This window comes from Emys orbicularis, chromosome 13, assembly GCF_028017835.1.
Source record: "Emys orbicularis isolate rEmyOrb1 chromosome 13, rEmyOrb1.hap1, whole genome shotgun sequence".
NCBI lineage: Eukaryota > Metazoa > Chordata > Testudines > Emydidae > Emys > Emys orbicularis.
Window position 1 is genome coordinate 31,770,239 of NC_088695.1, and position 23,547 is coordinate 31,793,785.

General features: G+C 43.5%; 1 protein-coding gene across 2 annotated transcripts; it reads left to right on the forward strand.

Annotated features, from left to right (window-relative positions):
* The first annotated feature begins 458 nt into the window (after window positions 1-458).
* Window positions 459-15,537, forward strand: LOC135887641 (cytochrome b-245 chaperone 1). Of its 2 annotated transcripts, none has more exons than XM_065415362.1 (7): window positions 459-686; window positions 4,901-5,031; window positions 6,260-6,301; window positions 7,671-7,744; window positions 8,654-8,750; window positions 12,594-12,738; window positions 14,126-15,537. In XM_065415362.1, the coding sequence occupies exons 2-7, from the start codon at window positions 4,947-4,949 to the stop codon at window positions 14,253-14,255; spliced, it is 573 nt and encodes a 190-aa protein (XP_065271434.1). In that variant the 5' UTR covers window positions 459-686; window positions 4,901-4,946; the 3' UTR covers window positions 14,256-15,537. The 2 variants fall into 2 exon arrangements, with proteins under 2 accessions (XP_065271434.1, XP_065271435.1); XM_065415363.1 differs by having other exon boundaries at window positions 4,905-5,031.
* The last annotated feature ends 8,010 nt before the right edge of the window (window positions 15,538-23,547 follow it).

Consider the following 23,547-nt stretch of genomic DNA (forward strand, 5'->3'; position numbering starts at 1 on the left):
AAATACATGAAAGGATGGGGGTTGCTTTACCAAGTGTGAGGTCAGTCTAACGAGATAAATCAATTAACAGCAGGATACCAAGGGAGGAAAAATAGGTCCTGTTCCACTGCCTAGACCTCACCAGCTCTGAGTCCTGCAGACTAACCTCACTCAACAAAACCATCCTCCTCCCTCCAGGAGTCTCCCTGGCTCTACAGTGTTTACCTAAGGCCTTCACTACAAGAGTGCCTCAACCACCATCTTGGAGTTGGGTAGTAGCTGTAAGACCTTCACTTAACAGGCCATCTTGAATTTGGGCGGGAAGGAGTTAACGTAAGACGCCATCTTGGATTTGGGCAGCTGTAAGACCTTAATTTAACACGCCATTTTGGATATGGGCGGAAAGGATTTAAAGTTGGTCGCCATCTTGGATTTAGGCACCAAGCCCATACACAGAAGTTAGTGGGTATTTTCGCGGGGGGGAAATTACTTTTGCCCGAAGTAAAAATGGCCGCCGAAGTTCCGGCGCTATTTGCGTATCGACACTCTAGCGCGCGGTGTTCAATCTCTGCTGTGATCGCGGAGGCCGCTCGGGTCCAACGACTCTATGGTGTGGCGCCTCCCGTCCGGATTCGGGAAGTAAAGTCCGCGGCGAGTCCCGTTCGATGCGCGTCCGTGTGGGGCCGCGCTGCTGCGGGAAGGAACCGGTCAGTGACGGTGCTGCTTCCCCTCCCAGCGTGGGTGCGGGGGGATGGGAGTGAGGCGGGTGTAGGGGGTGCGGGGCTGGGATTTGCGGGGATTGTACAGAGTGGGGGGCTGGCATTTTAGGGGGCCGGAGGAGCAGGCTATGGGGGATGGGGATGTGGCTACATGGGAGGTGAGGTGGTGGGGAAACTCCATTGTCTGATTAATGCATCAGAGGGGAGCTCAGTCCAAGCACATCTTTCCCTTTCTTCTTGTTGAGGCAACGGAGGCTGGGGCGAGGAGCAGGAATTAATTACCAACGGAATGTTGATAAAACGACAAGAGCTGCAGTATGCCAGGAATAATAGGATGGGGGAAGGAATAATGTGGCACCCCCGCTATTTTCTAGTGAATTATAGAACAAACACAAAACAGTGAATCCTCTGCAGTTCTAGACCAAAATATTTTCCACCTAGTATCCGCAGGGAAAGATGAAGAGCTTGCTTTGGGTCACGTTGAGTTTCAATTGACAGCTGGACATGTGCCAGGAGATGTTAGAAAGACTGGGCTAAGATTTGATTGGAGGGAGACCGATTCAGAGCAGAGAGGTAAAAAGGGCTGAATGATTCTGTATTAGCAGAAATTAAGGCAGGATCCTGACTCAGCTTTGGCTGTTTGACTGTCAGGTTCCTATGCACCTGCTGCTAGGAAGTATTTGAATCACGTCCATGGAATGTTTTCATTTAAATTAAAAAAAAATCATGACTATATTTCTGTTTAGGTTTTAAATTTTTTTTTAATTTTGTCTAAAGTGACCCACAGTAAAAGTATGCTTCATGCAGTATCCCAGAACAACAGGATGAGTAAGGAAGCAAGATTTGGCCATTTCTGTCTTCTCAGAACCTGGATGTGCATGAGGCTGTCTGGCTCTGTTTGCTTCGTAATGTCGATTTAAAGCACTGTTGAGTGTGTTGTAAGGGATGTAGAATCCTGTAATGTAGGCAGATAACATTCACTGAAAGCCAAATTTCCGCTAACTGATGCTGCAGACATAGGAATTGTTAGTTCAATAATGTAATAATGAGACTTGTAAGGTCTGATCCTGAGAGGTGCTGAGCAGCCACAACTCCATTGAACTCAATAAGAATTGTAAGTGCTCAGGATCTCCCAGGATAAAAGAACCATATAATGCTTTCAAGCCAATGATCCCAAAGCACGTTACAAATAAAAAGACTCACAACACACTTATGGGGAAGCTCAGTATTATTTTAGAGTTGGATAAATGGAAAGGTTAAGCGGCTTGCCCAAACTCTCCCAGTGACTGAGTGGCGGAGCCAGAAATACAACCCAGGAATCCTGACAGCCTCCAGCTCTAACCATTAGATGTACTGCCTCCACATGGTACTGCATTATGTCATGCCGTGTCAGCTTTGCAGTAACAGCTAAAGTTCCTTCATCTGAGAAAGGGTGAGAATGCAGTAAGTCTTTAAGGCCACTTAAAGTAAGAAAAGTGTCTGGTTTATATACTACTTGATTTGCTTGCAATTGCCTTAAGGGTTTAGTTTGTTTCACCAAATAATCATAGAACTGGAAGGGACCTAGAGAGGTCATCTAGTCCAGTCCCCTACACTCAAGGCAGGACTAAATTATGTAGACCATCCCTGACAGGTGTTTGTCCAACCTGCTCTTAAAAATCCCCAATGATGGAGATTCCACAATCTCCCTGGCCAATTTATTCCAGTGCTTAACCACTCTGACAGGAAGTTTTTCCTAATGTCCAACCTAAACCGCCCTTGCTGCAATTTAAGCCCATTGCTTGTTGTCCTATCCTCAGGGGTTAAGAAGAACAATTTTTCTCCCTCCTCCTTGTACTGACCTTTTATGTACATGAAAACTGTTATCATATCCCCTCTCAGTCTTCTCCAGACTAAACGAACCCAGTTTTTTCAATCTTCCCTCATAGGTCATGTTTTCTAGACCTTTAATCATTTTTGTTGCTCTTCTCTGGACTTTCTCCAATTTGTCCACATCTTTCCTGAAATGTTGCACCCAGAACTGGACACAATACTCCAGTTGAGGCCTAATCAGCGCAGAGCAGAGTGGAAGAATTACTTCTCATGTCTTGCTTACAATACTCCTGCTAATACATCCCAGAATGACGTTTGCTTTTTTTGCAACAGTGTTACACTGTTGACTCATATTTAGCTTGTGATCCACTATGACCCCCAGATCCCTTTCCGCAGTACTCCTTCCTAGGCAGTCATTTCCTATTTTGTATGTGTGCAACTGATTATTCCTTCTTAAGTGGAGTACTTTGCATTTGTCCTTATTGAATTTCATCCTATTTACTTCAGACCATTTCTCCAGTTTGTCCAGATAATTTTGAATTTTAATCCTGTCCTCCAAAGCATTTGCAACCCCTTCCTGTTTGGTATTGTACACTCTATGCCATTATCTAAGTCATTGATGAAGATATTGAACAGAACCAGACCCAGAACCAATCCCAGCGGGACCCCACTCGTTATGACTTCCAGTATGACTGTGAACCACTGATAACTACTCTCTGGTAATGTGAGTAAAGGTAATGTGTGCAGTAGGTAGGATCATCTGTCTTCTAGATGACACTCTTGGGGAAGGCTGCACAACACTTCTCCTCTCTCTTACATTTAAGTAATACCAAGATTGTGACACAAACCAACCAAATAGAGGAAATTCACAGTTAATGCTGGTATACCATCCACAGCCTGTTCTGCTGGGCCTACTAAAAATGTTGTGGCATACATGGTATTTCATAAAAATAACGTGATCCCATCCCCCCTTCCATGGGTTGTTGCTGCGTATTCATCACCATAATGAAGAACAGTTTGAAAACATATTGTCCTTTCCCCCAGTCCCTCTCCCCCCTAACTAGTTCTCCACTAGAAGAGAAGTTTTAAACCTTCTGGAAAGCTATCCCCATTGTTGTCTCCTCCTCAGTGGTAATCCATCCTGACCAAATCAGTCCTGCCCTCACACACGTCCTGCTGGACCCCGATATAAATCCTTTACTATGCTTGTGCTGAAGTCACCATAGGTAGAACAGAGTGTTTGTTGGAAGCCGCAATTGCTCAAAGATTAAAATAATTTCTTGCCATGGTTATTTGATGAAAATGATTTGTCCAGTCTTAATGTTTATAATTAGTGCCTCTCTTCTCTCCTAATTCCCACCATCTTTTTCAATGTGTGTTGGGCCTAGTTTCTGGTTGAGGAGGGCTGCATATGGCTGTCTACAGTACCACTCAGTTACATTCCTGAGTTTGCTGTAGGTATAGCTCAGTGCCTTGTGAAGTGTTTCTTCCCGTGTGGGCTGATCCTGCAGCGCTCCCAACCCTGGAGTGAGGGACTGAGTCGTGAAATCCTGTATTCTGTGTTGTAGTGTGCTGCCTAGTCCTGCTTTGGCTGCCGGGCTGAACCATTATTGTTGCCCTTTCCTGTTAGCTGAAGAAATGCTTTGTTCAAGAACTTACCACTCTCTTTCTATTGCTTTTCTTTTCTCCTTAGTTCACAATTGCTAGTTGATGCAATGCTAATTTTATTTTGACAGCCAGTTTTGGAAACTCTTCTAAGGATATTGCTTATGCTAGGAATGAAGGGAACCTTAATGAATGAATGAGACATTTCTTACAGGGTTCAAACCTTTGTTAGTCTTGTTTTGCAAGTCTCCATGGTGATTATTGTACAGTGTCATAAATGTGCATGGTATTTTACATGTAAGTAGAACACCATATCCCTGTCCTGGATAGATTATAATCTAGATCAGGGATCGGCAACCTTTGGCACGCGGCACGCCAGGGTAAGCCCCTGGCGGGCTGGGCCAGTTTGTTTACCTGCCGCATCTGCAGGTTCGGCTGATCGCGGCTCCCACTGGCCGCGGTTCGCTGCTCCAGGCCGATGGGGGCTGTGGGAAGCAGCGGCCAGCACATCCCTCGGCCCACGCCGCTTCCCGCAGCCCCCATTGGCCTGGAACGGCGAACTGCGGCCAGTGGGAGCTGCGATTGGTCGAACTTGCAGATGCGGCAGGTAAACAAACTGGCCTGGCCTGCCAGGGGGCTTACCCTGGCGTGCCGCGTCCCAAAGGTTGCCGATTCCTGGTCTAGATTGACATGACTGAAGGTTATTAACAAATATTGGGGCATAGAAAGGAAGGACAAAGGGTACAGCAATAACTTGTAAGTTCTTACTCCTTTTCATTGTCCAGCTAGGTTTCATGAGTGTTGCTAGGCTGTAGGGAATTTCTCCTGAAGATGTACATGTTGCTTGAAAACTGCACAAGTTCCATTCTTCATTTGAAGAGATCACCTGGCATCAGATCTTGGTCTCTCTTTGTTGGTAAGACACTGATGATTCTTCTCCATACATGAAGCGATGAATGAGTAACTTGGACCTGCTTTTCCTAGGCTCGTATTTTTATGCCAGCCACAAATAGTGTGTATAGGACTAAATCCATTTAAATGCATGTTTTAAGGGAAGCGGGTTACAAATGTTTCCTGAGAGAAACCTCATTAAGATGACTTGTAAGATTTCTGGGAAGTATTATTTGGGAAGGTGAAATCACTTCAACTTTAGTCTCCACTGACCCTTATGGATAGCATAAAGACACAGCTGACTATCCATAAACCCTTGGGGAGAAATCCTGGGCGTGCTGAATTCAGCAGCAAAACTCCCATTTACTTAAATGGGCCCAGGATTTCACCTCTGGCATTTAGATAGTGTTTCTTGTCTACTGTGTAGACGTAAAGTATGAAGCCTCACAGCACCCCCTGCAAGTTAGATATGGGGTTTCTATCCCTCTTTTACATATGGGGAAACAGAATCAAAGAGTGGGTAAGTTGTTTGCCCAAGACTACACTGAGAGTTGGTGGTAGAACTCAGGAGATCCTGGTTCCCAATCCTATTTCCCAGTCAACTAGACCATACTGCCTTTTAATACTGTAAACACATTTTGTTAAACTGACAGCCCGGGTCCACATTATAATTGAAGTAAGGCATTCCAGTGCATGAGGTATCGTCCAACAATTTTCTTGGATATGTGACAGCACTTGGCAACCCTTATGACACAGGTGTACCCCAATAGTGCATGCACAGGTTTCTGTTGGTCCCACAGAGCATGGTAGTTTATCTTGCAGCTAAGAATAGCCTTTTTAATATGCATGTCCTCAGTACTCAAAGTAATGCTGTCCTTGGGTGGAAGCAAGGTTTAATGGTTAGACTTGCTGGGAGTTGGAGCACCTGGTTCTGTTCCTGATTCGGTCACTGTCTTGCTGCCTCACCTTAGGCAAGCCACTTTTTCCTATCTGTGCCTCAGTTTCCCCATTTTTAAAATCGGGTATAATTATATGAAAGAGAGAGAATTATATTTTATTTAATAAGAAATGCTTTATTTGCTCTCTACATTGAGTGATGTTAACAATCAAAAGGGACAGCAAAGCTGCAATCAAAGCTAGCTCTTCTTTCAGTGAGAATTAATGGACATAACTTGGGTGTGTGTATTAAATAAAGGAATTTTTAGATATCTTCAGTTGCATGTTTAAATCATACCTGTCCTCTCTCTTTCCAGGAATATCTTCCATAGGTCTGGCTGCTGCTTACTATAGTGAAGGTAATGTTCAATTACTTTATGGAGAGTTTTATTCTTTCCTGTTGGAATTTTCTTTCACCTGATGATTTTCTCCCCTGGCTTCCACCTGATCCTCCTTAATATCTTGTACTTTTTTTTAACTAATAAAGTGCCTACCGTAAACTCTAGGAGCTGGTACAAATCTTAAAACTTAGCAGCATCCCATTGCCTTCACCAGACTTTACCCCATGCTCTTCTATTTTTCTCCCTCTTTAGTTATTTCCGCAGCTCCTTTCCAGCCTTGCTTTCCCACATCCCCAGAGTATTTATAACAGTGATACTTAGCACTCTGTAATGCTTTATGTTTCAATGCATTTTACAAAGCTTAGCTAATAGATTCTTTTAACTCCACTGGGAGGGTAGGTATTGTTAAAATTCTGCCAGCAAACGGAAGTGTCCCATGCATCTGATAGAAGTACTCCTCTCTGGATGCTACTAAGTCACTCCTGCCAGAGAGAACTAATCCTAGGGGCTCATCAAAAATGTGCTCTTTAGAAGTATTTTTATCTGTTCTTTTGGGAATGGATCAGATTGCATCAAATGCCCCCCCCATCATAAATAAATAAAAAGCTGCAGAGCATCCTATAAGCATCCTCTTTGTTTCAAATGACAGAGTTGGAACAGTGCATTATACTACCAATATAATCAGTATATTTTTCCAGGACAAAATACAGTGAAACCTATATGAGGCACCACCTGTAAAAGACAATATCCTTTCTTAAGAGACTGCCCTGGAGTCTCCCCAAACATACTGAGCCCAGTTCTGCTCCATCTTTAGTAAAAGACCTTTGTTAAGCAATTGATTGTTAGTCCCTGGAACAGTCACTTAAGACAGATTGAACTGTGTAAACACTTCCAGCATGTGACATTTTATATATGTGTTTGGCAAGATGTGCTGACTGCTTCCTTTGTTGGTCTGAAGAAAACATGTTTGTTTCAATAAATTAATATCCCCAGTCTCTCACCCTTGTTCTCTGGGTTATCACAGGCTAAGGAGGAACATGTTTATAGGAGCCCCTGGTTAAAGTATTTCAATATCTCAAGTTCTCAGGAAAAAAAATCGTATCCACAACAGAACTATGTACAGTCCTGCCAGTTTCTGTATAGCACTGATTCCAGTGTTTTTAAAATAACAACAAAAAACTTTCTACAATGGAATAACTTCTGCTTTTTTTGATCCTGGAAAAACACTATTAAAATACTATATCTTACTGTTGAAGAAGAAAACATCTGTCATGAAATGCACATTTCTTTCTTATTTTGCTCCCAGGGGGTGTGTGTGAGCTTTTTTACTATCTTTTGCTTGCTATTCAAACAATGTATTTAATACTGTGTATCTTGTATTGATCAGACAGCTTGGGATGGAAACTCTTCTATATAGCTGGGTGTCTCTTTGTGGCTGCACAGAATCTGGAGGAGTGGGAGGTAAGTCACATGCTGTGAACTCAGAAGACAGGAAGTGGGTTGTGCTGGCTTAAAATATTTGTTGGCTGTCGATTTCAGCAGCCAGATGATCATTAATATTGTGTAATCCAAGTAAACAAGTTACACTGTCAGACACTGTTGAGAAATGTAGCTATATTGGTAACTTATAGTAAATGTGAACTGGGAGGGTAATTTTTATACTGATAGTACAGGAAAAATTGTTAAAGATGAATTGGTGTTTAAAGACAAGACTTGGCCAAACATATCTGTCGTATTATTGTTTTGTGTAGAATATTTTTGCAATTATAAGCTGAAATATTTGCAACATGTGATTTTTCAGCTAAGAGAACAGGAGTAGCACATGAAGTTACTAGTGAAAGCTTCCCGCACATGCTGTCCCTGCTAGTGACGTGGAGGGGCCTACCAACTATAGGACAGATCTACCTCCAGTCCCACTCAACATTTCCCCACTCTCAGGAGAGTGCTATTTGTGATGTTTTAAAATGATGTTGACAACTGTCCATCAGAAATTGGACTGAGGTTACCAACTCATTTCATAAGCACTTGGAAGACTGTCATTATACTAACCCATGCTGTACTTGAATAAATGACCCAGATGCGAAAGATGCCCTGTTCTGTTACCAGTCCCTGGAGCCATCTAATCCTGGGGATGTTTTCTTTTTAATGTAAACGTCACCATATCGTGTAAGTCAAAAACTTTGCCCAGTTGGTAGCTGTCACTGTTATTAATGAAAGGTGTAGGTAGATTTTATGTTCACTGTAGCCTATGATAACAGAAACTAACTGCTACAGGTGAGTGTTGGGCTGTTCATTTTTTTGGAGGTTGTAAATGCCACCTTCCTATTTAAAAGAAAAGGATACAATTGATGATGTGTTGCAATTTTACAGGAAGCTGTATTTGACAAGGACAAGGGAAAAGTCTTCCTTAAAACATTCAACCTTTACAAAAAAATACTGACCCTCTCAAGAGCAGGCCATGAACAAGGTAAGAAAGTAGGTGTTTCTGTAGGTACCAAATGTTACTCCTGGGAGAATTCTGCACCAAAAAATTAAAAATTCTGTGCACAATATTTTAAAATTCTGCATATTTTATTTGTCAAAATAACACAATATAATCACACCATTTTTAATTATTTTTGGTCATTTATTTCAAAATACCTGTCAGCAAGTATGTCTGTAACAATACAGACAACATAAAAGATTCAGGAAATGTTTTTTGACAGATCGATTCCTTACTAGGCATATTAATACAGAACTCTGAGTAAAAATTTGTTTAAACTACAATACAGAACCGTATTTCCCACACCCTCAGAAGCCGTGCAAAGACTTGGGGAGAGTCAGGGGTAACGCAGGAGCTGAGGGAGAGGGAAGTCAATGCTGGGAAGGAGCCTGGGTGTGAACTTAGAGGGTTTTGGGGTATGGGTGGGAAAAGTATGGAACAGGTTTTTTTGGGATGCAGGAAGGGATTGTTAGGGAGCTTCCCCCATGCAGACCCTGGCTGACCCCTAGCCTCTTGCATTCAGTCAGGCACATCTGCCCCTGTCCCAATGTGTTCCTGCACCCCTGTGTGTCCTTGCACACCCTGTCCACATGTGTCCCTCCACCACCACTCTGACACCCACTCCCCCATTCCCATGTGGCCCTGCACCCCACCCGTCCCTATGCGGCTCTGTACCCCCTTCCCCGTCCCCATGTGTCTCTGTGCCCCCACTCAGCCACCCCCTGTCCCTATGTGTCCCTGTACCTCCTTCCCCTGTCCCCATGTGTCTCTGTGCCCCTACTCAGCCACCCTCTGTCCCTGGGTAGCTCTGCACCCCCTCCCCCATCACCATGTGGCCTTGCATCTCCCTGCCCCCTGCCCCAGTCTGTCCTCCCCCACTAGCTCTTATGAGCCCCTGTCTGACACCCCCCCAGCACCCCACGCTGTCTGTCTCCCCATAACCCCTGTCTCCTGAGCTGGCCTGACAAAGGCAGGCTCTTTCTCTTCCCTCGCAGGCTCTTTCTCTTCCCTCGCTCGCTCTTTCTCTTCCCTTGCTGGCTGGGAGCTGCTGCTTTTTTGTATCCCCACAGTGCCCTCTGGTCCGCAGTTATTTTCTGATGGGAGCTGCTGCTGTTTTTGTGCCACAGCGCCCTGTAGTGGGCAAAAGGGGAAACTGTAGCAACATTTTGGCGGAAGCTTTTTTTTTGCGCAAAAAAATTAAAAATGTGTGGCTTATTAGTTATGCACTCATGCAGTAGTGTAGAATTCTCCCAGAAGTAAAGTGTGAGAGTTGGGCAGAGAAGATGGAATTATGTGCAAATCTTTTTATAAACTATATTTTAGAGTTCTGCACTCAGTCAACCATTTCTATCCATTCCTAGCTCTTTGGTTTCCAGAGAGCAGATGCCACCATCATGCTAAGCTGCAAAAGCATTCTGGGTATTAAAATGCAAATGAGCATACCACATTGCTAAAGGTCTCTTATACAGTATAGACAGAGTGCACAGATTTTTTTTTTTTTTACACTACTATAGGGCTTTCCTGGGGCATATTGACATTTGTGGCTCTATTTTACCCCGTTTTAACGTACTGAAATCTGCAGTGTGCTTTGCAAATATTGATGGTGAGAGATACTGAAATCGAGTGGTTGGAGCAGGGGAGTTGAGACTTCTAGGTTCTAATCCTAATTTGGCACTGATTCACTTTGCAGGCTTGGTTAGATCTCCTTAACCCTGTGTCTGTTTGCATCTGTCAGAAGGATAGGATATGTATCTTACAGCGGTGTTTTGAGGCTCCATGCATGTATGTAAAGCAATTGGAGATGCTTGGGTGAAAAATGCTGTGGAAATGCAGAGATATAGTTCTTTCAATTTTAAGCTACCATATTTATTGTGTGTATGTGTGTACAGCTACAGATGGTGTATCATTACTGGATCTTTGTTTCTGGGTACTGTTTACTGTCCATCCCTGCTTAGAAAATGCAAGACAGAAAATCCATTTAATTAATCTGCATTTCCTGAAATCAAACCCAGCTCTTAAGGGCTCTGGTCACTTCACGGCACTGAGCAGTTGCTTTCACTGGAGCTCTAGAAGCTGCTCTTGAATAGCACAAAGAGGAGGGGACACTCGATTCACTTTGTGATGTACACATGGGAGCTGGTATTGGGGAGAGTACCAGGATGATGACAGTGTTGAAAAGCAGTACCTCAGAAGCAACCGAAGTTGTGGGTGACCTTCGTGTTATCTGGAAATTTGGTTTTGGTAACACTGTACATCAGAAATAAAAATGAGAAACTGGGACAGGATCAGTTCTCTTGCTGCCATGCTAGAGAAATAGGTGCTGTTTGAGGTCTCTTCCCTGAGTGGGATATGCAATGAAAGCAGCACGTTCAGCTTTATGTGACACAAGCATCTAGAGTTGCTTGTCAGAAGGAGGAGTCCCAAGGGAGCTTCAGCCCGTCAGGGACCTGGAGGATGAGAATTAGAAATAAATATATTCACAAACATGGTGACTGATTCTTTTTTTTTTTTTTTTTTTCTTTTATACAGCTCTAGGCACTCAGGTACAGTGGTGAGGAGCATAGTATAAATCAGTGAATGACTAGAATAGAAGTATTATCAGTGGAGAATTCCTGCTCACAGCCTCTGTCATAGCTATAGCTAACAGGCTACTCTTTTTCCTGTTGCATCATGCACCCCCCGTTGGTTTGTTACTCTGCAAGATGGTCTCTTAACCCTTGATACAGGTAGCTTCCCCCGCCAGGCTAAGTTTAATTCTAGATCGAGCTAAAGTAGTGCACACTGCAGCAAAAAGAAGTGTTGATTATGGTATGGCTGGGCTTGGGGAACAGCAATTAAAAAACAAAAGCCCTCAGAGTATTCTGAGAATACACCATGCAAAATCCTAATGTCTGTTTTTAAAAATGTGAACTTATCCAGGAAGGCTCAGTTTAAATGCTGCATTTGGTTTCCACTGAGGTTCCTGCATCTGATTCAATTGCATAGCTGCAGACAGTAGTCAAACCCAGGTTAAGTGACTTGCTTGAGGTCACAGTGAGCCTTGGCTAAATTGGAACTAGAACCCAGGATGTTCTTGAATTCTAAACATCTGCTCTCCTTGCTTGACTAAATCAAACTGCTTCCTAATATGTTTAAATAGTTGGGAGCTTTTAGTGGCTTGAAAGCATTTAGAACCTCCTTAAATATTATGATGAAATTTCAAACAGATTTTGGGGGAGGGGGAAGGAAGGAGTGAGCGTTAATGTTCATGAACTTCCCCTTTTGTGTGTCCTGAACAATAGGCAAATGTTTTCTTGAGAGTAGGCATTTGTACCAGAAACAGAGAGCAAATGCTAATTAACATGGGGACCCAGAAGCCAGGAGATGCTCTGAAAGTGATTGATCTGAATGGTGAATTTTTCAACACCTGCTCAGTCTCAATACATTTAACAGCGGTTAATTACCTGATACAGAAAACAGTTCAAACTGTCTTTAAGGAAAGAGGGAAAAACAGCAGGAAAGCATAAGTAATAAATGGATGATTGTCAATCTTTGGGCAGCTGTACCAGTTCATTAGAGCAAACTATACCAGTTGGTGCATTCTGCTTTGCATCCAGATCCGGGTTTGTTTGCCCTCACCACAGTTGGTGGTGTTTGGGATTCCAGAATTGCGGTGTAGAGCACACCCAGCTGAGTGAGAGGAGGGCAGCAGGCCTGAAGCCTAGCACAGAGGCTCATTATTATTATTAAAGCAGAGAGAGGGAGCTTAGAGTCCCAGTCATATAAATCAGAAGTGGCAATGTTGGGAATGGCTGTAATTGACGTTCTTCCCCCTGCTTTTGCTAACAGTGGCCGCTTCGCTGAATGAGATTCGAGATGTGAACGTGGAAGAGGAGAAAGTGCGTTACTTTGGGAAGGGTTACCTAGTAGTGCTACGATTTGTCACTGGATTTTCCCACCCTCTGACCCAGAGCGCAGTGATGGGCTGTAGAAGGTATGAGCTATTCTTTTCGATTATGAGTGTGTATATAAGAGGAGCAGGTGTTAACTATAGGGCCAATGGCTGGATTATAGGAGGCTGTTGGGAGAATTGTTCAAGCTCTGTTGGTAGTCTTATTTAATCTATTTTTAGGATTATTCAAGTGATGATTTTCAAACCCTTACAGATTTAAGTCACAGGCATTTGAGAATAAGAGCAACTGTGTAATGAGATCTACATTATTAGACATTCTAGGCCTCTAATAGTTGTTTTTATTACTTGTAGTTCAGTCAAAAGGAAAAAAAGCCCCCTTGATTATTGCTGTTATTTATACTGATGACCCATTGTGATGGGCACTGTACAGACACATCATAAAAAGACAGTCCCTGTCCCAAATTGCTCACAGCCTTAGTATAATCAAGTTACAACAAAAAGACGAGAACACAAGTTGGCAATGAGATTTGTAAGTGTAACAAGCAGCTGTCACAGCCATTGTTGAGTGTTTTGTAGGCCTCACAGCAGAGGTGAATTTTAAGGAGAGAATAGACGGCTTCCATCTTGCTGTTTCTATGACATTATTTTTATAGTTATTCTTTTCTCTCTCCAGAAGGAAACGTGTGTAGAGGTCACCCTACAGCTTTGCTTGTCAGAAGCATGTGGTGTCTTGAGATAGGTTGAGAGTGATAATGAACGTTACAAAATGTTTAAGGGCTTTAGATAAACCATTTAAGAGTAATTGACTTAATGGGAGACATTAAAATCTTGCATCATATCTCAGTAACAATAGTTTTACCTGTATCAGATACTTCTGTGTGGCAGGAAGTGTGTTGAAAGCTAAATAGACCACTCAATTTCAAGTGCATTTATACTCCCTAAAAGTGCTGCTCCCTGTGTGTCTTCAAGTTAGAACTGTGTTTTTGCTTACCTCATTCTTTCTCCTTCTGTTAGCACTGCTGAAGTAGTGCAGCTATGAGAGAGTGAGGTAGATTATCTTCTGCCTCCTGCATAAGTACAGTTATTAACTAACTGAGGACTCTTTATTACTAGTGATAAGAAGCAGAAAGAATTCCACAGGTTCTTTAGCTTGCAAGGGAATGTAAAGCAGGGGCTGTTAGAAAATATTCTGACTTGTGAATGGAAACCTCCTCTTGTCTGAAAGTCATTGGGAGAATGGTACTCATGAAGTTCCACTTTAGTCACTTTTCTGATTATAATGGCAGCTTGGAAAAGTTGCACACAGCTTATGAATCTGGACAGGCCCTATGCGAGTTGCTAATCATAGTCTTATTCCACATATTGACTGGGTCTTCAGATAGATCTGTATTCAGCATTGAGTGCTTTTGCTCTGGCTCATCAGCCCCACACCTCCATTAATTCGAACGTCGTTCATTCCTTTCCATAGTGACGTGGAAGCAGTTGCCAAGCTCATTACCAGGTTTCTGGAACTGAACAAAGTAGAGAACCATCAAGATCTGTCGCAGAGCAGTGAAACGGATGCCAGTGATGCAGACGAACCCAAGGACGAGTATTAAAAGTGATAATGAAATTAAAAAAGCTGAGCCCTCTGAATGCTTGGAAGCTGTATTGGCTGCATTGCATCTAAGAAGTCCCCTCATGATTTGGTGGCTTGGTGTCTTCCCTACGTGTGGGAATTCCTCTGCCGCGACAGCTGCAAAAGTCTGAGTTGGAGTGCCTGCTGATGCCGAATTGCTTTAAATTCCTGCACCCCCATAAACTGTTCTTCAACTGGAAGCTTCAGTATGGATTTGTTCATGCGTGGCTTGCATAGAATCCAAAGCAAATACTATTTTACTTTGCCTTATAGTTTGTAGGTGTTGATAATGCTGGCTTTGGAACTTTGTCAGCGCCTCATAATTACCTAGGAAGAATGATGTACTAATGAATTGGTTTGAACTAGTTGATTGCATTCCACAGTTATCAAGGTGATAGTTGCACATTTAATCTTCTGGTTGCTGTAAATATCCATTGCAGGTACAGTGTATTTGGACTTAGGAAGACTGAATTAGTGACTTTATATTATAATGTCAGATTCTGTTACTCTTTTTAAAGGAAAACTCCAATGTGGTACATATATTTAATTCCTGTCATTAAATTCAAAGAGTTAATCACTAAAAAAAAATATTGTTTTTAAGCATCTTAAAATAGTAAATAATCAAAGATAGCCACTATCTTGGCAGTTTTGATGACGCCAAGTACAGTAGGACTGAAAAAGTTACTTACGATTAGAAACCAATAGAAATAAAAAAAAGTTTGAAAGTGGCGGTCCAGAATTTCAGATATAAAATTGGTCCATTTCATATGTGGCTTAATTCCTCCTAGATTAGCGGGGTGATTCTTTTTAAATAAAATATAATAGCACTTGCCTTGCAATAGCTTTGAAATGTTTTAATTTCCTGTGCTGCTGTTTTAGGGATGGGAATTGTCTTCTCCAAATAAAACAGCAGTAGACGTGGGAGCCTCGAGTCAGGCTGTTCTACATATTTATTTTAAAAAAATCTGCTACTGCAGGGCAAGTCCACCATGTGTTTTTTTTCTTTTTTTTTTCTTCTTCTTCAAGTGCCAGCTGCTAAAATGAAGCTTCAGCCTAGCTCTATCAATGTTCCCTATTTTAAAAGTCTTTGGCATATTAGATAAGCTCTTTGTAGCATTGGATACTCTCTGTTAAGAAGGACGGGACAGCTAGACATGTCAGTGCTTTGTGACCAAACCTTACCCCAAAATATGTTGTGATTGTTGTCCTCTTTTCTAAGATCCGTTTCCCATGTGGTAAAATATATATTTTTTGATACATGGTTCTTGCTTTTTATTTTTCATTTTTTTTAAGAGTAGATTTTAGAAAAGCTACCTCTGCCTTGATCAGAATGTTAAATCTAGAGCTCAAACTCCATTAATTGTGTCTATACCAAGCTGTCATTAGTGAGAAGGAAACAAAATTGAATATATTGGGCCAAAGTAACATCAACATGATAAAATTGCTTGTTTCATAATCTGCCCCTTTTTGTTTAGGAGATGCACAAAAGCATCAAGCCTTGAATATCCCAGCACTCAAACTGGGAGGTGCACTAAACAGGAAGGAGGAGGAATAAGATTAAAAATGTTAGCTTTAAACCAGATTGACGTGATATGTTCAGTATAAAGGATAAGCATTAGTAAGTTCAAATCAAATAGTTAAACCAAGGTAAAAAGGGAAGGTATTCAAGTGGTATTACTTGGTATAGATTATTTAGGAAACATGTCTTTAGCAGTTCGATCTTATAGTTACTGGAGTTTAACTTTTTAATTAGGATTACAGTCCACTACTTGATACGTGTTACTTATTAGTATTTCACAGACTGGTATTAGGGTTGATGGTGGTTTGAGTCAGCAGGAGGAGATCTGAAAGGCACACTAGGAATCAAGCCAAACTAGATGCTGACTTCCTTGGCAGTAAGTGTTATGGCAGCAATCTCTGAGGGTGTTGCATATCTGTGCCTGCATTTCTGTTTTGCGGCTTCTTTCCAATTTTAGGGAATAGAGGCAGGCGGGGTGAGTGGGCTGGTGGAGCAAGCCAAGGAGAGGTTATTTATCTTACAGGAACTTGAGTTCTTTGAGATATTTTGTCCCTATGGGTGCTCCACTATAGGATCCATGAGCACCTGAGCACTCTTGACCACAGAATGCAAAGCAGTTTCCACAGGCCCATGCCTGTGCTGAGCAGCACCTTGTGCTCCAAACAAGGGCTTATAAAGGGCACGGACCCGCCGCCTTTCAGTTCCTTCTTAATCGCAAAGCAGAGCCTCCACAACTGAGGGGAAGGAGGGTGGGAGGTGGGGCACCCCTAGGGACAAAACATCTTGAAGAACTCAAGTTACTGTAAGGTAAGTAACCTCTCCTCCTTTGAGTACATGTTCCTGTGGGTGCTCTGCCATAGGAGATTCCCAAATAGTACCTCAATGAGGAGGTGGGTGCTGAGGAAGCAAGTCCAAGCTGGTTTGGGGGGACTGCATCACCACAGGTGGTATCATCCCAAGCAGGTAGGATGGCATAATGCTTGGCAAAGGTGTGAATGGAAGACCAAGGTGCAGTCCTACAGATTTCTGTTACGGGAACGACTTTCAGTGGAACGAGAAATGTGGATCGAGCTCTGGTGGAGAATGCTGTAGCTCTGAGGGGCCTGTATCCCAGCAGGTTCGTAACAGGTTAAAATGCAACCTGAAACCCACTTCAGCAGTCTTTGGGTGGAAGTAGGTTGTCCTTTCATCCTTTCTGCAAATGATACAAACAATCTGGGAGGAGGCCTGGAAGGTCTTAGTCCCTGTCAAAGTAGAAGGCAAGAGCTCTTCTGACATCTAGTGTGTGTAGGCTGCTTTCCTCTCTGGAGGCATGGGGCTTTGGGTAGAACACTGGTAGATTGACTTTTTAATTAATATGGTATTCCGAAGAAACTTTAGGGAGGAATCGAGGATGGGGATGCAGTGTAACCTTATCTCTATAGAAGGTAGTAAATAGTTGGTCTGCCAGGAGAAGACTCTCCCATTCATCTAACTGAAGTGATGGCTATCAGGAATGAGGTTTTGAGGGAGAGGTGGAGGAGAGAACAGCTAGCCTTTGGTTCAAAGGGTGGTTTCTTCAGGGCTTTGAGAATCAAATTAAGGTCCCATGGTGGGTTAGGACAGCTGGGTTCCATATAGGGGGAAACAAGTTGTATAAGCCCTTAAGGAATCTGACTGTAGTAGGGTGGGCAAAGACTGAGAACTAAGAATGTCACAAACAGGACTTATCCAGAGCCATGGATTGACTGAAGTTTTGTCATGATGCTGCAGTAGGATGCGTACTGGAACACTGCCTCTGAGCAAGAATCAGATGGCCATAACGGAAGGAGATAAAGTGATGAGTGAATGGAAGGCTGCTGTGATGGGTTGGACCCCTTGGGAAGTCACCTGATGTGCTGGGATGCCACTGAGGCAGACTATTTTGCCAGCCTGGGCCCCCTTTTACCTGGTCTTGCTGGGCTAGGCTCCCCAGCCTTTTCCAGGCACACAAGCAGGGCCATACCCAGCTGCACAGAGAGACAGATCTGCTCTGAGAAGGCTCAGCTTAAGGGGCTTGCTACAACACCCAGATGTCCACCCCCCCTTGGAGTACAAACCCAAAATTACATGAAATTCGCCTCTTCACTCAATGTGGAGGAGGGTATGCACAACTTCTGCCCCTGGCCCCCCCGTTTAGAAATCACACAAACTGGGTTATATTGTAAACCAGATTGGTACCAAGGTAGACAGCTCCCTGTGCTGTCTCTTAGAAGCCTTCTCTGCATGCTGCTGCTTGTGTGGTACTGGTGGGTCGGTACCGGAATCAGATGGAGCCTCAGCGGTACCCCTTAAGGAATGAGAAGTCTCCAAGTGGGAGTTAGGGGGTGACCCATCTCTCTTGTTTCCCCTGATAGAGGAAAGAGGCTTATTTTTCTTAGCTGTCCTAGCCTCTGAAGGTGCAGCTGCAGTAGCCACTGGAGCAGCCTGGAATGCTGAGGCCAATGTACAGGGTGGTAAGCAGACCTCACTAGCGCTAGTGAGCGTCATTAGAAGGAGCTTCAGTCTAACCTCTGTCTGTTTCTAGGACCTGCCTTTAAATCCCGTACTGACCTTACACTTTGACAAGACGTACTGTCTCTGACACAGCTTGAATGCCCATCACTATGGGGAAAAGACCTATAATGGGTCTGGCAGGGCTTAAACTCTGGGGTCTGCGGCATAATCTGGAGGGCTAAAGGACCAAAACCAGCAGTTTTAAAGGGAAAAGGGGAGGGGGGCAGAGAGTAGCTGCCCCATCCAAACACAACTGTGCTAAAATTAAAGTAAAAAGATAAAATAACTAAACAAGAAAAAAAAACCACCACCACCACTAAGAGTAAATCGCTATGTTAAGAAAAGGCAGGAAGAAAGTCCACCTAGAGTTGCAGGCAGTTGAGAAGGAACTGAATGGCAGTGGGTCTGTGCCATCTTGTATGCCCTCTTGGGAAGCATGAGAGGCTGCTCTGTGCAGGCATGGGCCCGCAGACAGTGCTTTGCATAATCTGGTCAAGAGCGCATGGGCATGTGGCACATCCTATGGTACAGCACCAATAGGGACACACACTCAAAGAAGAACAAGTGGTTTCAGTGGGAGATTGACTAAGAGTTTGATTCTGTAAAATTTTGAGCATGCTGGCTCCAGTCCAGCAAAGCATGCAAGAACATGCTTATCTTTAACTCCAAGGGATAGACAGGACTAAGATTCGAACCTCTGCCTTTCATGCCCAACCCTATGGGTCCAGTGGGTGAGCAGGCATGAGATGGGGAAGTCAGTCATGGTCTTACTGCTGACTTCAAGGGTGAATTAAACCAGTGATTCTCAACCAGGGGTACATGTATCCCTGGAGGTACACAGAGATCCTCCAGGGGGTAGAATCACAGAATATCAGGGTTGGAAGGGACCTCAGGAGGTCATCTAGTCCAACCCCCTGCTCAAAGCAGGCCCAATTCCCAACTAAATCATCCCAGCCAGGGCTTTGCCAAGCCGGGCCTTAAAAACCTCCAAGGAAGGAGATTCCACCATCTCCCTAGGTAAGCCATTCCAGTGCTTCACCACCCTCCTAGTGAAATAGTGTTTCCTAATATCCAACCTAGACCTCCCCCATTGCAACTTGAGACCATTGCTCCTTGTTCTGTCATCTGCCATCACTGAGAACAGCCGAGCTCCATCCTCTTTGGAACCCCTCTTCAGGTAGTTGAAAGCAGCTATCAAATCCCCCCTCATTCTTCTCTTCTGGAGACTAAACAATCCCAGTTCCCTCAGCCTCTCCTCATAAGTCATGTGCTCCAGACCCCTAATCATTTTTGTTGCCCTCCGCTGGACTCTTTCCAATTTTTCCACATCCTTCTTGTAGTGTGGGGCCCAAAACTGGACATAGTACTCCAGATGAGGCCTCACCAATGTCGAATAAAGGGGAACGATCACGTCCCTCGATCTGCTGGTAATGCCCCAAATGCCGTTAGCCTTCTTGGCAACAAGAGCACACTGTTGACTCATATCCAGCTTCTCGTCCACTGTGACCCCTAGGTCCTTTTCTGCAGAACTGCTACCTAGCCATTCGGTCCCTAGTCTGTAGCTGTGCATGGGATTCTTCCGTCCTAAGTGCAGGACTCTGCACTTGTCCTTGTTGAACCTCATCAGGTTTCTTTTGGCCCAATCCTCTAATTTGTCTAGGTCCCTCTGTATCCGATCCCTACCCTCTAGTGTATCTACCACGCCTCCCAGTTTAGTGTCATCTGCAAACTTGCTGAGAGTGCAGTCCACACCATCCTCCAGATCATTAATAAAGATATTAAACAAAACCAGCCCCAGGACCGACCCTTGGGGCACTCCGCTTGAAACCGGCTGCCAACTAGACATGGAGCCATTGATCACTACCCGTTGAGCCCGACGATCTAGCCAGCTTTCTATCCACCTTACAGTCCATTCATCCAGCCCATACTTCTTTAACTTGGCGGCAAGAATACTGTGGGAGACCATATCAAAAGCTTTGCTAAAGTCAAGGAATAACACATCCACTGCTTTCCCCTCATCCACAGAGCCAGTTATCTCATCATAGAAGGCAATTAGGCTAGTCAGGCACGACTTCCCCTTGGTGAATCTATGCTGACTATTCCTGATCACTTTCCTCTCCTCTAAGTGTTTCATAATTGATTCCTTGAGGACCTGGCTCCATGATTTTTCCAGGGACTGAGGTGAGGCTAACTGGCCTGTAGTTCCCCGGATCCTCCTCCTCCCCTTTTTTAAAGATGGGCACTACATTAGCTACATCAATTCATCTAGATATTTGCCTAATTTAACAACAAGCTACATAAAAAGCACTAGCAAAGTCAGTACAAACTAAAATTTCATACAGGCAAATCACTTGTTTATACTGCTCTGTATACTATACACTGATAAGTACAATATTTATATTCTAATTGATTTATTTTATAATTAGATGGTAAAAAGGAGAAAGAAAGCAATTTTTCAGTAATAGTGTGCTGGGACACTTTTGTATTTTTATGTTTGAGTTTGTAAGCAAGTCGTTTAAGAGAGGTGAAACTTGGGAGTAGGCAGGACAAATCAGACTCCTGAAAGGGGTACAGTAGTCTGGAAATGTTGAGAGCCACTGAATTAAACCAAAATGGCATATGCACATGCTGCTGGTCAGATAACAGAGAGTGGAGCAGCAGTCTGCAGAACAGAAAGAAGAGACCTACTCTTATTGGTAAACAGGAAGGGACTGTGTGGCTACAAGTTTTGAGAATTAAAGCAGGCATCTGCCAGTCTAGGTGCTAGTGACGCTCCTTCAGCCAGTAAGGTGACTCCTAGTCCAGGGGTGCTGGAACAATTTTTATAGTGGGGGTGCTAATGGTGGAAACCACATATTTGGTGTTTGTTCAAGCCAGGGGGTGTGGCAGCACTGTCCCAGACAGCTGGGGTTGGGAAGGTGCATGGACCAATGAAGAGAAATGAATTTGAAGTGTGTTAAAGTCTAATTTGGGCTTTATTTCTAAGGCACATCTGTAAAGGTATGGGGGAACTAGCATTCTATAGTGGGATGGTAACATTTTAAACAATCATGCCTTTATTTAAATCCCTTCCATTTCCCACCATGAATAACATTGCTTCGGATTAGAGCACTGGACTGGGACTCAGGAGCCCTGATTTCTATTCCCCGCTAGCTACTGGCCTGCTGGGTGACCTTGGGCAAGCCACTTCACGTTTCTGTGGTTCAGTTTCCCCACCTGTAAAATGGGGATAATGATACTGATCTCCTTTGTAAAGTGCTTTGAGATCTACTGATGAAAAGAGCTACAAAAGGGCTTATCTGAACTGAGCCAAATGTCCTGAGGCTAACCCATCCTTGTTTATTCCCCAGAAGTCCAGAGCAAGGCATATCATATACAGTGAACCAAAGGCCCAACCTCTTTGAGGCAAGGACATTCAGAGTAGTGTAGAAAGTAGCAGTATTTATCCACAGTGGACAGTTTGCACAGGAGATATTGAAATAGACATCAGAATAGCTCACTGGTTAGAGCACTCACCTCAGGTGGCAGAGGGGACTTGAACCAGGGCTCTCCTACATCCCAGGTGAGTACCTTAACCACTGGGCTAAAAGTTGAAGAAAGGCTTCCCTCCTGCCCAGCTTCTTGCAAAAACAGCATAGGTGCCTATGCAGAGGTTCACAGCTGAGAATCCCAAGTAGAGGGATGCATGTCCCTGCAGCCAGCACTTAAGCACCTATCTCCAAGAGGGAGGGGCTTAGCACGCCCCCCCTCAGGTTGGCATCTCCCATTGGCTACCTTAGGCAAGGAGCTGCCTAGTGAGAGAGCTTTTGTGAATCCCATTCTACACTGCCTCTCCCCATTTATTGTATCTCTCTGCCTTTCTCAGTAGTTCAGATATATACTAATTTCAAAGTAGACATTACAACTTGGCCCCATACTCATTCTTTAAACTCTGTATTTAGATGTTTCAAGAAAGCAATGAATGAAGCAAACATTTTAAAAGGTATTTTGAATATTTATTGTAAATTCACACGTGGAGTATCTGATTTTCACTGACTTATTTTGTGCCCAGTAGTTACAATATGCTTGTTAACCAGTTTACAAGAGCTATGAAACATGAGCTTGTATGTAAACCATTAAGAGCCCTCACCTCAAGCACCGAAAGCCTATGGGTGTCTTTCTATTGACTTCAGACTAGTTTCTAACTTTGCAAGTAGATGCAACAAAAGTCAGATTTATAGTTATGAAGCTAAGGACTGAAGGGTGTCTGAAGTGATTTCGGTACTTTTCTGTTATGTTGAGAGGCTTTAAGAAACTTCCTCAAATAACCAGACTGCAGTGTTCAGCACGTTACCAAAAATTCATTTCCCACCTCTCATTTCAAGTCCTGCAAGTCCACTAAAGCCAGCTGACTCCTGCTTTGATGCCCCGTCATACACCATGCTGTGATGTCACAGCTCTCAAAGACATCTTTCTCCTGTTCTCCTAAAAAGCTAGTTAAGACCTGTATTTTAATAACTTTTTTTTTAAAAAGGTCAAGTTGTGACCTTCAGTTCCAGATCTGAACCTGCTCAAAGCTGGATGTAGGCTTTTTGTTTTTTAAAGTTTCTTTATATACTTTAGAAACTAAGAATGTCACAAACAGGACTTATCCGGAGCCATGGATTGACTGAAGTTTTGTCATGATGCTGAAGTAGGATGTGTACTGGAACACTGCCTCTGAGCAAGAATCAGATGGCCATAATGGAAAGACCTACAACAAGGCAGAAGTATGCGGAATCTGGGGGGTGGGGGGTGGGGGCATTCAGCTCATACTGGTGAGTGACTGGAATTTGCCACATTACTTTTTCAGGTCACTTTTACCTAAAAGAGAAAGATTTTCAAAATTCAAGATCTGTCTTGATACACTTTCTCCTTTCCCTATACTCTCACTACTAAGGACACAGCCAAGCTTGGCCTCATTCTTGTTTTCATTGTTATACACAGGAGTAAGTCTGGTCAAGTACGCATATTGCAGTAGCTGATTTCAGAGGCTGAGTTTCTGCATTGGTTGGAGGTAAAGATAGAACCCCACATCTTCATACTTGGTCATTCTAGCTGTGCTGATGCAAATTCCTTGCTGTGGATAGGGCCCAACTCAACTTCAGTGAAGTTGCATCCACTTTATTCCATGGGTAGTTTAAGCTCTGGCTATACAGTTACTCATGAATTTGCACCAGCCAGGGTCTTAGATAAGACGTTTGGCAGTTTGTGAGGGCAG

Bases quoted from the DNA above. Each gene is read 5' to 3' on its own strand.
- LOC135887641 (XM_065415362.1), top strand. From the start codon at position 4,947: ATGTACATGTTGCTTGAAAACTGCACAAGTTCCATTCTTCATTTGAAG. The intron at 8,751-12,593 runs GTAAGAAAGTAG...TTTTGCTAACAG, and splicing joins AAGAGCAGGCCATGAACAAG to TGGCCGCTTCGCTGAATGAG. The intron at 12,739-14,125 runs GTATGAGCTATT...TCCTTTCCATAG, and splicing joins GCAGTGATGGGCTGTAGAAG to TGACGTGGAAGCAGTTGCCA.